Genomic DNA, 14,804 nt, shown 5'->3' with positions numbered 1-14,804 from the left:
GTAAACAGTGTGAGTGGAGCTACAGCTACAGCAGCTATCCTCTGTCAAGCCCAATTTGGCCCAGCGCAGTGCGGGATTCATGCTGTTCTCAAGTGCAGTCTGACTATCAATGCAAGTAAGTCGAAGAAAGTCAGGCCCTTGACTCCCACACTCCAAACATGTAAAATATGAGCAGTCTGGTGGCTGAGCTGCTGCTGCTGCTGCCGCGGCCGCTGATGTGTGAAAGGAGTGCCTCCAAGCCTCACAGGCCTTGTTAATATGAGATGTGGCGTCTACAACCAATAATTTTTACCACATCAGCTATGGATTTGTGGTGCAGCCTGGGAATCCTTTTTAATCCCTCTAATTCTTTCTCTGCTCCTAATCCCTTTTTAATTCAACCCTCTCTGTGACTTACAAGGAGTCAAGGCTAAAATGTAGGTGTAGGATTCTGTCAGCTTACTTTGGCAGACCCCTTTCTCAGTTTAAGACCAGCATTTAGGTGAGATGTGTTGTCTGGATTTAGGCTAAAGACAGATGCTTTGGGTCAGTTTGCAGCTAATAGATACGAGCTGTGTCCTGACCCCAGCGGCCGCATGCTCCGGAGGCTGCATTCGAAGACTGAATGCGGCACAGAGGCTGCAACCAAGCTGCTAATGTGTCCTACTGAAGCTCTGACTTCCAAAGACAGTAGAGCTGGAGTCATAACATTTTAGGGATTATCTGAGCTCTATTAAAGCCAGAGTTAAACACACACCCTGACCTTTAGCATCAAACTACTGGGGCTCTTTTTTGTTTAGTCTGATGGTCATTCTGGATGTCTCATCAGTCCATTAGCTGACAGGACAGACTGGGCTGGAGGTCAGAGGTCAGAAGAGGGAAAAAACAAGGAAGGAAGAAAAAAAAAACACACACAAAGAGAGACTTGAGTCAGTTGTTTTGTTGTCAGATGTTGACAGATGTATAATGAGGGAAACAGAGTTGTTAGGCTGTGGAAGTAGGAAGTAGAAGAAAACAAGACGGAGCTTCAGTTTGGCACAGCGTTGCTTTGAGCTAAATGTCAACATCAGCAAGATCATATCCTCACAGACTGTCTCCACAATCATTCATTCACTTCTCCCTACTCACTATCCATGGAGTCAATGTAGAGGACTATATAGAGGACTATGCAGTATAGAGGACTATATAGAGGACTATGCAGTATAGAGGACTATATATAGTTCGAGGACTATAAACTGTTTTGGACACTAATTGCTCATTTTCTCTGTCGCACAATTTTTTTGATTGGTTGTCATTCAAGTTCCCCTGGTAAGCAGGGATGTTGTGTATATGTCTCGGGCTTTTATTGTGAAAGGTAATAACTAAAGGATTGGTATATACTGCCATTGTCAATGTGGTGACAATTACCCAGTGATCGTTTGCGTTATGATCCTCTGCTCACATTAAATATATTATTTTGATAGATATGTCAATCAATCTGCTCTCATCCATCTGTCATTTTTCCTTCAGCCCAATGCATCATGGTATAATGTCCATTTAGTGACCATCGATTATTCACAACTTTTCAAGATGAATTGTGGGAAACTTTGAGTCCACTTTGGGTATAATAATTCTCACTACACTACAACATGGAGAACTCACTATATAGTGAGAAGTGAGTGAGTTTGGCCACAGCCACAATGACAATGCAAACTTACTAATGTGTTGCATTATCTTAATCAGAAGTGTTTGCACGCTAACCTTTTCAAATTGGCACTGAACACAAGGTGGAGCTGAAGGGAATTCTGTATGTTTTTTCAGTCAACATCAAGTAAAAAAAATCCACTAATGAAAGTGCTATATGAAAAGTTATCAATGTTCTGAGGGTCAGATGAATACCAAAGGTCTGTCCATTTGATACCTGAGGAAGCATCTCACCCTAACCACAAATCTCCAAGTCATGGTGGTGTTTGAAGACACTTGGATGCGTGAATGTCTCCACAAAATTTCATGGCAAGTCATCAAATAGTTATTGAGATATTTCTGTGACGATTAGACCTCCTAGAGGACCCAGCCCTCGAGCCATGCCGCTGGCGTGGCTTCAAACAAAAGGAAGACTTGACTGTGAGTGACTGATTTTGTTGCTTGGCTGTTGAAGTACAAGAAATGAAATGAAAACACACTTGCAATAAATGCAACCACCAAACCCAAGCACAAGAAATCAACATTACGACGGCTAGAATTGCTCCTTTGCCGCCATCCACAAGCAGCCAGCTATCTAACCTCACCCACCGCAATGTGATTATTAGGTCTACCTCTAAAGGCTTGGAATGCTCTTTAGAGGTCTGCTCCACTTTATGGTACAAGTGAATTGTCCGTGCCTGCGGTTTGCTGACAAATCATGTTCTTGCCTCCCTCCGAGGTCCCCCTTTCCTCCCGGCTTACAACTCTCACCCACAAGTCTCTTAGCCCCCAAACTTCCAATAAAAACTAATTTGCCCTCTCGGGAAATCACGCCAACTTTAGATGAGGAGTGGCACCAACACCAAGTATCCCATTGTGCTTTCTGTATATCACATTCCACAACTACCGCACGCTCTGATTCTCTCTGCAGTTCACTCAAACTCCCAACTTCGTTATGGCCGTTTCTTTCTCTCTGACCCCCAACTGCCCCTCGTTACACATGAGTCCGCAGCTGCAAAAAGGGCCCTGCACAATATGGTTATTGTGTACACTGGACATGTATATGGATGGGTGCATGATCCCCACTCGCAAATTCAATAGTCTTGCTCTTAGTGTCCTCACAGACAGATCACCCCATCTTCGGATTTCCACGTCTTTCAAAGAGAGCCATTTGTCAACTGGATAACAAGAGAACCCAGCAGAGCTCATTCAACCTCACCAACACATCCTCAACTTCAGGGATCACTGGAGAATCAGTAAACCTGGAAAGACAATGATCGGTCATTTGGTTCCTTGCATTGAATGTGAATGTGGTGCACATTACATTAGGTTTGAAAAAAAGGGAAGGGGAATCAATGAGTCTTCCATTATCATAACTGATTTACATCCATAACTTGTGTTACAGTGTTAGGAGAACCACTGACGGAGAGGTTCAGGGAGCGGTCCGGCGGTCCGGTGCTTTTAGGTATAACCAGCTATGGAGGTGTGTATACAGATAGACTCTCAATTTATCTTGAGCTGACCACACGGATCAGCTGTCATCTGCTGCCCCCCCGTGTTCAACCTGAGACATTTCACCAGCTCAGCAGTCTTTCTTGGTGTATTTCAATTCTACAAAGCAACATCTAAAATTCAGCCTTTTTGACCACTTGATCAGCAAAGTAGAGAATATCATGAGAAAACACATCAGAGAATGTTTCTAATAGAATGGATGCATTATGTGCAGATACAAAAAAAATACTCATGACAAAAATTTGAGTTGGTCTGTTATTTTATCGGTAGAAGAAAAGCAGAACTGGCATGAAAAAACAAACAAACACCAAACAAACATATGATGGTTGGACAAATGCAAAGATCTTAACTACTTAGAATTGTTCAGTGTCACAACATTTAACAGTCTTAGTATGTTAGTGTTCAGAAGCTGTTGTTTAAGTTTAAGTGTTTCTTTTACACAAGTCTGATTTATGTGAACATTCTGCCTAACCATAAAAAGGGAAACAATGATTACCTAACCTAACCTAAATCTCTTGTGATAAAAATTCCCCGGCGGCTCGATATGAATACATCTGAGCATTCAGACAACCTTTAAACAAAGATTACACAATGTTTTATGAAGCAGGTCTGTCAGTGGAGCCAATAATGACATTTGCTGGATTAGGCCTTGGGTCAATATTGTTTAATATACATATCACTTTTTCATTTAGAATTACTTATTTAGTCAATAAAGTCCTCGTCATAAGCTACCTAGTGCTTAGTGACATCATGACATGTATTTCAGCCGAAAAAAAATGTAAAAGGTAAAATACATTTACAAAGACATAAAACACAACAAAGCATCGCATTCTCATATTTTAGAAACTGAGAGCAGCCATGTTTTTTGTGAGAATGTCACAGCATTGTGTAAAATTAAGAAGTCCTCCAATCCAGATGAGCACATAGGTCATTTGTTGAATAGTGTTGTTGTGTAGTAGTAGTAGTGGTGTTCCTGTGTTGTGTTTCTGATTTTGGTTTAAGCTGGCCTAACCTTCACTCAGGCAGGAATGATCTGTCTGCACCTGCATAATATACATGTATAAAGATATACCTGCACATCTCAGAATGTAGAAAACGTTAAAATGGTCAGTGTCTTCCTTACACGTATAAAACACAAACTCACACCTCATGTCTATTTCGTTGCCCCACTCTAATTTAGGAATGTCTTAACGCCCACCCTCCCTCCCTCCCTCCTATGAAACACCAATCTAAAACACCCTAGGAATTAGTCGGTAAGGCACAGCATCTGTGTAGCGTTTCCAGTCCCTGCCGTATTTGCTGCTGCAGCGGTGCTCGTCGCGCACACAGCGGTGGACCAGCAGGATGGTCATGTAAACGATGTAGAAGTATGGCAGTATGTGGCCGAAGCCACAGGCAGCGCAGTAGGCCAGAGAACCCATAAGGTCGCCGGTGTAGTTTAAGTGCCGGGCCACTCCCCAGAAACCTGAGGTCATGAGCTTGCTGCGGTGGACGCCGCCATCAGCAGAGCGGTACGAGCACTCGATGTACGCTGGCTTCTGGCCCCAGATAGAGCAGGAGCCCTCCGTGCGCCTGAACAGGTCCTTCTGGTGGTTGGTGGAGCGGAAGATGTAATATCCCACCAGGCCGAGCAACAGGACAGCCAGGGCGTGGGCGTTGGAGAGCTGGACTGGGTTGTACACCAGGTACAGACCCTGGAGGTGCAAAGCACAGTTATTTACCCCCACTGTTGCTCCTAATACCCCATTATTTGAATGTCCATGCCAGAGTGTGAAATAAACTAAAATACTTTCATGTATTCTTTGCTTTTTTCATTCTTAGTTAGTTCAAATGACTTGAATTGAATGTTGAAATGGATAGAAAGAATTACAATATTGATGATGTGGATGTCATGCTGGTTTTCAGACGAAACGACGCGAATGAGGCAAATACAAAATTACAAAACTCCCTTAATTCACATATTCATGCGAATTGAAATATTTCACTTCTAGTGAGAAATTTGTGTGACACTATGTCATGAGAGTTCTATAATAGTAGTAGCTCATATTAGTCACGAGACCAGACTATGTGTAGAAAACAGAGACTGACTGTGGTCCAAACAACAAGGTCGCTGCCATATTTATGTCTAGATGACCTTATTTGGAGTGTTGACGGAGCAGCTACAATGTTAGCATAGCCTAGCACCCATCAATCCAGACTCCATTCAGAAAACAAGAATTTTAAAAGTCTCTTCTGCTTGACGTCTTGCAGACAGACCTAACAAAGCATGACTTCAGAAGTTTTACTAATCTCCATCATAATAGAGTTATTTCAGCATCCTTTTTATCTGTTTATTGCTATGGAATCACAAATAAATTGTTTATTTTCCCGTAGTAAACCAGTAGATGCGTCCTGCTCTAGCAAGAAAATACAGCTCAGGTCAAGCTTGCATATGAAGTGCACGACACAAATTTGCTATAAATATAAACATTGAAATTCTGCATTATGACACTGCCCATAACTCTACCATTGAAAACACACCAAATTACACATTTAAGATGTCATCTCATATACATGACATAATGACATTTCTGTTACCTGCAGCGTGTAGAGGTATGGCAGCCAGACACAGTCTCCCCAGCCCAGATACCATCCAAAGTGGTCATGGCAGATATCAATGGTCTTCAGGTACCACGCCTCATTCCAGAAGAAATCCAACACATAAATTGCCTAAGAGAAAGACCCAGGCTTCCTTCATTAGTTTGACTCAACCAGCAGTGTTTAAAAAAACGAGAGAATGATGGCATCACTTTTTACTCAAGTCGAGAACTTTAAAATGAATGATGAACATATCAAGAGATATATAGATATTATAGAGCTGTATAATATAAGTGTCTCTCTAGTGGCCTCTAATCGCTCTGTTTTGTCATTGTTGATTGATGTCATCATCACTTGCCTCTTTTAAATACATCTCCTCTCTCATAGGAACTAGAACATGCTCCACTGTCTTTTAATGAAACTCCCATAATTAAAAGTGGTACTGTTAAGGCCTATTGTGATTTGTTGTTTCCTGGTCATCCCAATTCCCATTCCTACTGTTACTCTTAGAATATTGCCCACCTCTCTCAGCTCAGTTTTTTTCCTACCCTAATACGCCGTCAGAGATTTCCAAGTCTTACATAAACTATATACATTTTGATAGTATCCTTTGGGATCAAATAAGTTGAGTTTCACATAAATCAATACAGTATCATCATATTTTGTATGTGCCATAATTGTATCGATAGATAGACACCAGCTATCACCTTAAAATCCCAATAAGATTGTATAGTGACATTAGTATGGTTTTAAAATTGTACTCTGGGGTGATTCCCACCTCTAGTTTCTATGTTGCTTCCATTTTGCAGCATTTCTGCTTCCACATGTACGTTACACAGAGTGTCTCAGGTCATCAACAGATACTAGCTTATAATACAACCTTATTGTACCTGCAGAACATTGACCAGGATCATGGAGTTGGTGACATGGCCGTACAGTTCCTGCTGCTTGGCCATGTAGGACAGATTGATGAGAGTCCAGGCCACGATGCCGGGCCGGCCGTTGAAGAAAAGCTTGAAGTCAAACCACTGGCCGATGCGTGGGTTGAACTCGATGCCCATCATGTAGTTGTAGAAGATGTTCCCCGTGAACTTGCTGCAGAATCACAAAAGCGGGAGTTGTGGTCGTGTCCTAGGACATCACTAGATTAACTTTAAGATATTGCGTGTCATTGCGTAACTCACCAGTCTTCAGCGTTTGTGGGGAAAAAATAGGCCTTGATGAAAGCAAAACTGGCCACAGCATAGCCCAGTATGTTAGCGCACCACATCAGGGGGATCCAGTTATCGAAGATGATGGTAGGGGAGAACCAGTGGAAATACTGGGCATTTGCATACCACAGAGCGTGAGTGATCAGCCAACACTGCAGCCCGTTGATCTCATACCGGTTAATAAGGCCTACGGTAGAGAAAGCATTGAGTCAGATTGGTGTGATACTGGACTTTTGAATGAAAAAAAGGTTATGCACTGAGAGCGTTGGTGTGTTAATTACCAGCAGGAGTTCGTGCTCCATCCTGCACTCCACCAACATAGCCAGGAATAAACTTATGAGTAATATCAGGAACCCACATATACAGGAAAATCTAAAGGACACAAATACAACTGGTTGTAATATTAGCCCAGACACCTCCTTATTGAGCTGAAAGACCACGGAGATTTGCAGCCCTTCTTTTCCTCACCTGGAAGGACACCCAGATGGCATATATCTTGGCAGCTGACCAGGTGAAGGAAGGTGCCCGGGCCCAGATGGAGAGCAGCGTGGTCTCTCCTTGGTACAACTCCAACAGAGGCTGGCTGATGGAGCACTGGTACTGATCGCAGGCCATCACAAAGTAGAAGACAATGAAAGGGGCAAAGCAAAGGAGCCCGATCACGCTGCTCAAGGAAAACCAGTCCACCTCCCTGACAAAGAATCAGATATGTACACAGATAGAGCATGAGAGGCGTTGACCATGAATGAGTAGATTCAGGCTGTGATTGGGGAACATTATGTCGCTCATATTTCTCTAAATATGAGGTCCTAACTTTCACATATTTCTAGAAAGTCCACTTAAGTGTGAGAAGATAAGACCACAGTATAGAAACAACATAAAAATAACCTGTGTATGACTATAAAATGTATGCTAAACACTTTGGGACAATGTGATCTACCCTTATATTTTTCTGATATCGTACCAAAAGTTGGCTGAGTGCATCACTTTTTTTTTTTTTACCTCTGACTTAAAACTCTATTGTCAGATTGAAAAGAAAAAAAACCCTAAGTTAAGAGATGGATGCTATTATGCACTATACTACAATGTAGTAAGATTACATTTTTGACAGATGATGTGGTACGCTGTACAGAAGCCCTCTGTGATTTTGAGCTATACAAATGAGACTGAATGGATTTAACATAAATGAATGTATAAACAACTGGGGAAATACATTCTGGATGATAAAATGTAATGCCAGTATGGTTAAGTCTGCCATGCTTGTTATAAGACTGACCTGCTCCAAGGAAACTATGTATTAAATCCTGACTCCCTGTGCTGATTGGTCCCCAGCCCAGGGGCTGATGCAGGGCCTCAGAACATCAAGCTCCCCGGCCAAGAGGACACAACCTTATCTTGATTATGTTTAACTTGGTCCAGTCTGGGCGGTATTTTACTCCACACTCCCTCTGGGCCTCACACAACAATAGTATTTATTTGACCATTTTAGGTCAAGAGGACATGGGGTGACCACCTTTCAGTAATAGTGTGAGGACACCCTCCCTAAGTCTTGCAGAAAGGTCTGCATTTTTTAATCATTTTGTGAGTAACCACAATCAAATTCAAAGCAAATCCTCCAAGTTTTGGTTTCTGTTCTCTGTTGCCGTCTCAAGGCCTGCGTTGTGTTTATGGAGCATAAAAAGATGGAGATCATCACATTGTTTAATACAAGTATGATGATCTGTACCAGTAATTATGCCAAAGGACCAGATGATATTGGGTTTGCATCTAAAATCTTGTTGATGAATACTTGGTCAGAGCTTTAATTGTATTTGGGATCTAAAGGCATTCCCTTCCATCTTAATATAATCTTTAATCTCTTTTTTTTTCTGGAAGTTACGGATTGAAAGCAAGATTGACTTTGTGATGAACTTGTGGTGATGTATATTACATAACAACATTGCCTTTTGTAACCTGTGACATCGGACCAGCTCACCATGCTCTTCCCCACTGGGCTGGCTGCTCCCCCTTTTCACACGTCTCCCCATTGGCACTGTGCAGGTTACGCCTCCTGGTGGCCTCCATGGCAACTGCACTGGTCATTTCTGGTGAAGGATCAGGTTATCAGGTAATAGATCAGTCAGGCAGCGACTACACTATGTTCATTTATTTAAGACATTCATCAAAGATACAAACATGTAATGGCACCTGTGAATTTTCTGTTTCCACACGTGTCTTTCTGTGTGTCCACTTTTAACGTGGAACAAAGGCAGAGACATGTAGCGGTTTCACAAACAATCATTTTAACCATGTAATGAAATAATGTGTACACGGAGAGGTAACAAGCAGCGCCAGCAGGGGAGGACAGTTAGCGAGCTCACAGTAGGCTCTGGATACAACTGTTACCTGAACATTCAAATTTAAAGAAAGTTTTGTTGTGCGCACACACTTCTGGAGCAAAGGTCTGCTGGACTAGCCCACGAAAGGCAGTAGGCTAAACTAAACTTGAAGATCTCTGTTTTGTGTCCAACACGTCCAACTAGAGTGTTTGTTTCAGATTGAGTAAGTGAAGGAGGGGGAGGGGGAAGCCCACCATTGCATAACGTCAACCAAAACGTAACCTTGCAGTCTCTTTATATACATATTCAATAAGATGAATAACGTGCCTTTTACATGGGACTTTACCCGCAACGACCTCGAATAACTGTTCACGTCAAACGACCGATATCCTTTGTATCCTGAAAACAGCCACATAAAAAGCATAACGTCACGGAGCTTGTGAACATTTAGTAGCGTTTAAGACACGTTAGAGACACGTCACACCGCATTATACTCCCGTTAGATGCGCTGTGACACCGCAGCTCACTCACCGTAGCTGCCGGACAGACAGAGGAGGAGGCAGGCCGCTCGTCTCAGTTTACGTCCCGGACCAGGTGCTGCTGCTGGGTACCATGTAACCGCTGGACAGACCTCACTGTAGGTGCAGAGACTCCGCCCATAACACCACTGCTTATTAATATTCAACCAATGGTATCCGCTAAAAGGCGGGCCTGGGATGTGAACTGGCCTCTGATTGGGCAATGCTAACTGGAGCCACCAGCACCTCAGCGCATCGCCAGTGAATGAATGGTCTCGCCAGAATACACTAGCAATTTGATGTTACGAAAGAGCTGTCGTTATTATCTTCGTTGTGTGGTTATACAGGCCTTTGATGTCTTATAAAGAAAACAAAATTAATGATAACGCTCACAAATGAACACTGACCAGCAGGTCTGTGATCTATGAAAAAGAAAATATAGCACTGCAAACAAACTGTTGCATTGTGCAGGACGACTTAGTAGTAGTAGTATATAAGTAAGTATGTTTTTGTCATTACAGTGCTGCTTGTCACAGTAGGCATTTACCTCTAAGCGTCCTGCCGTGGAAATGTATAGTAAATATATTTTGTGTAGTTACAGTGGTGGTATTTACCGTTTAGATTATATATTTACCATTTTTTGTGTTTTTCAATATGTTTTCAATTCTGCCCTGCAGCTCAATTCAATGGTTATTGGTACATGTTAGTAGTAAAACCTGTACTTGTGATGTAAGTGGTGCTGTGTTTCTAAGTGTATGTTCATAAACAATCCACTAGAGGGTATACTCAGCTGTGACATACATTGACAAAGTTTTAACCCTGTTGTTTTTTCAGTCTGACCTGACAGTATCATGTCACCGGCATTCCATTTTGCACTTCTTGCACCATGTCTAACTCACATAATGTACAATATAAAACAGCCTTCATATTTCATATTCACTTCATATTTAAGTTTATTTTTAGTGTTTAGAATAATAAAACAAAAATAATAGCTAGCTAAATACATACAGATGTGACCTGAAAGACAGAACACGTACACCTTGTCCACGCTGAACTGGATTGCTGTCTTCTTTAGGACAGGGTCCTCGTGCTGCACACAGTCCATCCACTTCTGTGTCCACAGGCTGCTCGTCTATGCCCTTGAGGCACTGGGAAGATGTGATCGTCCTCAACACAGATCTTACATCCCACCAGGCTCTGGCAGCAGAAGGAAAACATATATGGATGAGTCACGGTATCTTAAAAGAAGATGCTGAGAATTACTAAAATACTGATTGATATTATAAACTGAAGCATTCACTCAAACAGAGCAAACACTAGTTTCTTCAAAGCCCGCACCTGAAAAAAAAGGTAAGAGATTATTGTCATAATATGAAGTCATTACAAATTGTAGGCATATTCCATCTTGTTGATTTTTAAATGTCAAACACTTTTCAAAGTTATCACATGGTAAGCAGTGTTATTATTACCGATTAGCATGCCAATTGTAAATGAGCATAAAAATCATTATGTTCCAACAGAAAATGACCAAGGAGTCTGGTTGGAGAGTAGCCCTTTGAAGTAGTATTTGTTCAATTTGTGTTTTTTTGCTTCTCATTATATTATGGCCTGAAAACATAAGTCTGTTTTCAATATTTATTTTTATTTTCTTATGTTATACAATCATTGTTATATGTGGGCCTGCATGTGCAAACCAGTTGCAGGTGTGTTTTTCTCCCTCCCCTCTACCTGTGGAGCAGCCAAGATGAATGATGTCATCAGGGAGAAGGGGCGGAGGAGCAGTCGCCAGTGCAGACATGCAGACAAGACTAGTGCATCAAGTGCAACTTGTGTAAACAAAAGTGGACTGTGTGCAGCACAGAACCACTGCACTGTTTAACGAGAAATAATCCATGTAATGTCTTCATGTGTTAAGCTAGACCAAAAGCAAAGCAGTAGGACATTTATTTTGAAGTAGAGCACAAACATAATTGGTAGAGCAAATGCAAGGGAATGCTTGCTTCTTTGCATTTTTTGGTGGATTGCAATGCTACCTTTGAGATGCATACCACCACCTACTGTACCAGAGTATGTACAACATGATGTACTTTACATTAGTCTGGTATAGTTTCCAATTGATGGTTTCTCAATGTAACTATCAATTCTATAAAAGCGTGTTATTATTATACAACTTGCATGTTATATATAATATATGTTAAATTCAGTAGTCTCTTTAGCTTCGTTATGAACTTTTAGAAAAGAGAGGGAATTATAATTTATGGTCTGCAAAAAGTCTGTTTGAATGTAAAAGAAATTGTCATGAAAAATATAGTATTGCATGCCATAAAAATACTAACATGGTCTATGGTAGATAATGCCATAACAAATCCCATAATATATTATGGAACTCCGTTTTGGTCAGTCTAATCTCAAGACCTACAAAGCGCTAAATTACCACGCTTTTGAGTTTCCGTGCATTTAAAGGGGCAAGGAAAATGTTTCATCGTGAAATAATAATAATAGTCTGCGCATACACTACAGGGTCCAGCAGAGAGCAGTGCTGCCTTGCTAAACTTGACCCTAACAAAGTTATCATTTAGGTAGATTGCACATCACTGTTTAGATCCAAATCTGTACCGAATTGAATTCTAGGCGTAACCCTTTTATTACCATGTTAAGCAACATTTGTGTAGTTTGGGGTACAGTTATTGAGATACTTTTGGCTGTGCGTGTCCCATCAAAATTAGGTCAGAAAGTGTGTTTTTCAATTAATTTTGGAATTTTTGAGTGCCATCCATATCCACACTATTTGACTGTGTGAGATGTTTGTGTTGCACTGTCAACTACCATAGACTTCCATTATAACCACATTTATAGCCCCATTTTAGCCCCTCCCCCATTGACCTGTATGGTGACCCATCCATCGATCCATCGTCTACCGCTTATCCTGTATTCATTTTTCGTGGGGGGGCTGGAGCTGAGCCCAGCTGACATTGGGCGAAGGCAGGGTATACCCGGGACAGGACGCCAGTCACAGGGCTGACATGTAGAGACAGACAGGTAACCAGTCTATCACAGGGCTGACATGTAGAGACAGACAGGTAACCAGTCTATCACAGGGCTGACATGTTGAGACAGACAGGTAACCAATCTATCACAGGGCTGCAATAAGATTCCGACACATGCACATATGAATGTATTAAGTTTGTTCAATTTAAACTGCTAGTGGATCCAGTGATCACATCATAATAGTACAACATACTTCGACTGTTTAAGTAACGCATAAGATCATAATTATGAAAAAAGACAATTTCCACCAGTGAATTTTGAATGTTATATGGTATCTGAGTCTTGTACATAGGCAAAAGTAAATGATGGAGAGCAGGAGACAATCCTGTTTATTTTTATGTCCATTTTTGGAATGTGTTGAAATGTGAACAGTTGATTGAGGCTATTTTCTCTGCACTACTGGCACTAATATTGCGAGGTATACATTCCTGCCTCATTACTTGTGGCTTTTTGCAGCACGTTAGACATTCCATCATCACATTTTCCCCTTCAACTAATCAGCACCAAACTCACTCCTTCTGAGACTCTTTAAGACTCTGACCCTGCTGGTTCCTATAATTTTATTTCAGTAATGTTGGGAGGGTTTTGTTAATTTCTTAAAAGAATCTAGTCCTGATTTGGTTCCAGGTCTACTGGACTCCTTCTGCAGCATAATGTTACATCAAACAACATCCATCTCTCTCTCGTTCAGTCTTTCTTTTACTGCTCTTCCTTCCAGATCTTTTTAATCTCTGTCCTATTTCGCTCTGCGGCTCCCCTTTCCCCCCCCCCCCCCCCGTTTTCTAGCAGTTTTCTCTGTCAGTGTTGTTGTAGTCCTGATTCTGCTTCCCTCATTTCATTCCTCTCTTCTATACTCTTTGATCAGATGCCTTGTTGTTATGCTGTATCCAGACAGTGTGATGTATCTGGGCCAAGCAGCAGACATCAGTGTTCCACAATGTCTGAGACAAAGAGATTCTGTTGGTATACTTTTGTTTCCTCGTGAAATTTTAAGTGAAAATGCACCAGTTTGCTCTGGGCTCATTCCGCGCAATCCATGAAAGCAATACGTCAGAATTTATATATAAAAAATGATCTTTGTGAGATTCTGTCATGTCTTGGTCTGGAGTGTTGCCCTGTTTTTTTAAAAAAAATTTATGAATGTTATATGTCATTTTCTGATTACTGTGTTACTTACCTCTCGTCTCCTTTCAGGTCACACCCCCTTCCTCGTGTGCTTCCCCTGGTCTGACCTGTTTTCCATCACCCTTGTTACTACCTCTTGTATTTAACCTCATGTCTCCCTTTGTCTCATTGGCAGTTTGTTGTACGTCAAGTCCTCGTCCCAGCATTTTCATAGTCATAGTCACTCTTTTGAACTTTGCCTGTCTTTCTCGACCTCGCCTTTTTGCCTCACGTTTTTGGATACCTCTGCCTGTGCTGACTGATCTTCTGTGTACTGACCTCTGCTCATTTTTGAATAAACCCTGCCTGTCTCAAGCCCAGTGTCCTGCATTTGTGTCCAGCCCATCTGAAGCCTCGTTCACAACAGATTCTACATCTGTCAGTGATGACCCAAACATATACAGCATTTGCCCAGCAGACCGCTGTTCATGTCCTGTGCAAAAAACTAAAAGTAAACGTTGATATTTTGTGATATTATATTATGATTAGTGAGTCAAGTGAGTCAAGTTAACGTCCAGCATGTTCTTTTCCTAAACCAAACTAAGTGGTTTTATTGCCTAAACCTAACTTCCTACGAAAATGGAAATGTATTTTTGGAAAGACACGATGCATGTAACAAGTGGAAACTGACTTGCCATCCCTGACACGTCCAAAGCTGACGCTAGAGGGGTAACTACAGAGCAAGGGAGTCGTAGTTTGAAGCTCATGATTAGTAACTCAGCATCAGTATTTGAGTGAATGTGGTGAAAAGTCAATAGCCTCCATCATCCCTTGTTTACCATTGCACTGGAAAATGACTGTAACACATTGTATTG

General features: G+C 41.5%; 2 protein-coding genes across 3 annotated transcripts in view; both read right to left on the bottom strand.

Annotated features, from left to right (window-relative positions):
* The window catches only part of LOC311011920 (adhesion G-protein coupled receptor G1), a 129,347-nt gene extending 115,239 nt beyond the window's left edge, over positions 1–14,108 (bottom strand). Inside the window, exon 1 of one of the 2 annotated variants that reach the window (XM_084007118.1) lies at positions 14,098–14,108. The gene's annotated coding sequence lies outside the window, so the exon portion shown is untranslated. The remainder of the gene's footprint in view (positions 1–14,097) is intronic. The other variant, XM_084007116.1, reaches the window with a different exon arrangement.
* On the bottom strand, positions 4,368–9,904 carry dhcr7 (7-dehydrocholesterol reductase). The gene is made up of 8 exons (XM_084007222.1): positions 9,791–9,904; positions 8,917–9,025; positions 7,410–7,632; positions 7,223–7,313; positions 6,915–7,128; positions 6,621–6,825; positions 5,731–5,862; positions 4,368–4,847 (listed from the first exon to the last, which is right to left on the bottom strand). The coding sequence occupies exons 2-8, from the start codon at positions 9,021–9,023 to the stop codon at positions 4,383–4,385; spliced, it is 1,437 nt and encodes a 478-aa protein (XP_083863348.1). The 5' UTR covers positions 9,024–9,025; positions 9,791–9,904; the 3' UTR covers positions 4,368–4,382.
* Positions 14,109–14,804: the final 696 nt, after the last annotated feature.

Source organism: Eutrigla gurnardus, assembly GCF_963514095.1.
Source record: "Eutrigla gurnardus genome assembly, chromosome: 1".
Taxonomy (NCBI): Eukaryota; Metazoa; Chordata; class Actinopteri; order Perciformes; family Triglidae; genus Eutrigla; species Eutrigla gurnardus.
This window is presented reverse-complemented; position numbering and strand designations above follow the sequence as displayed.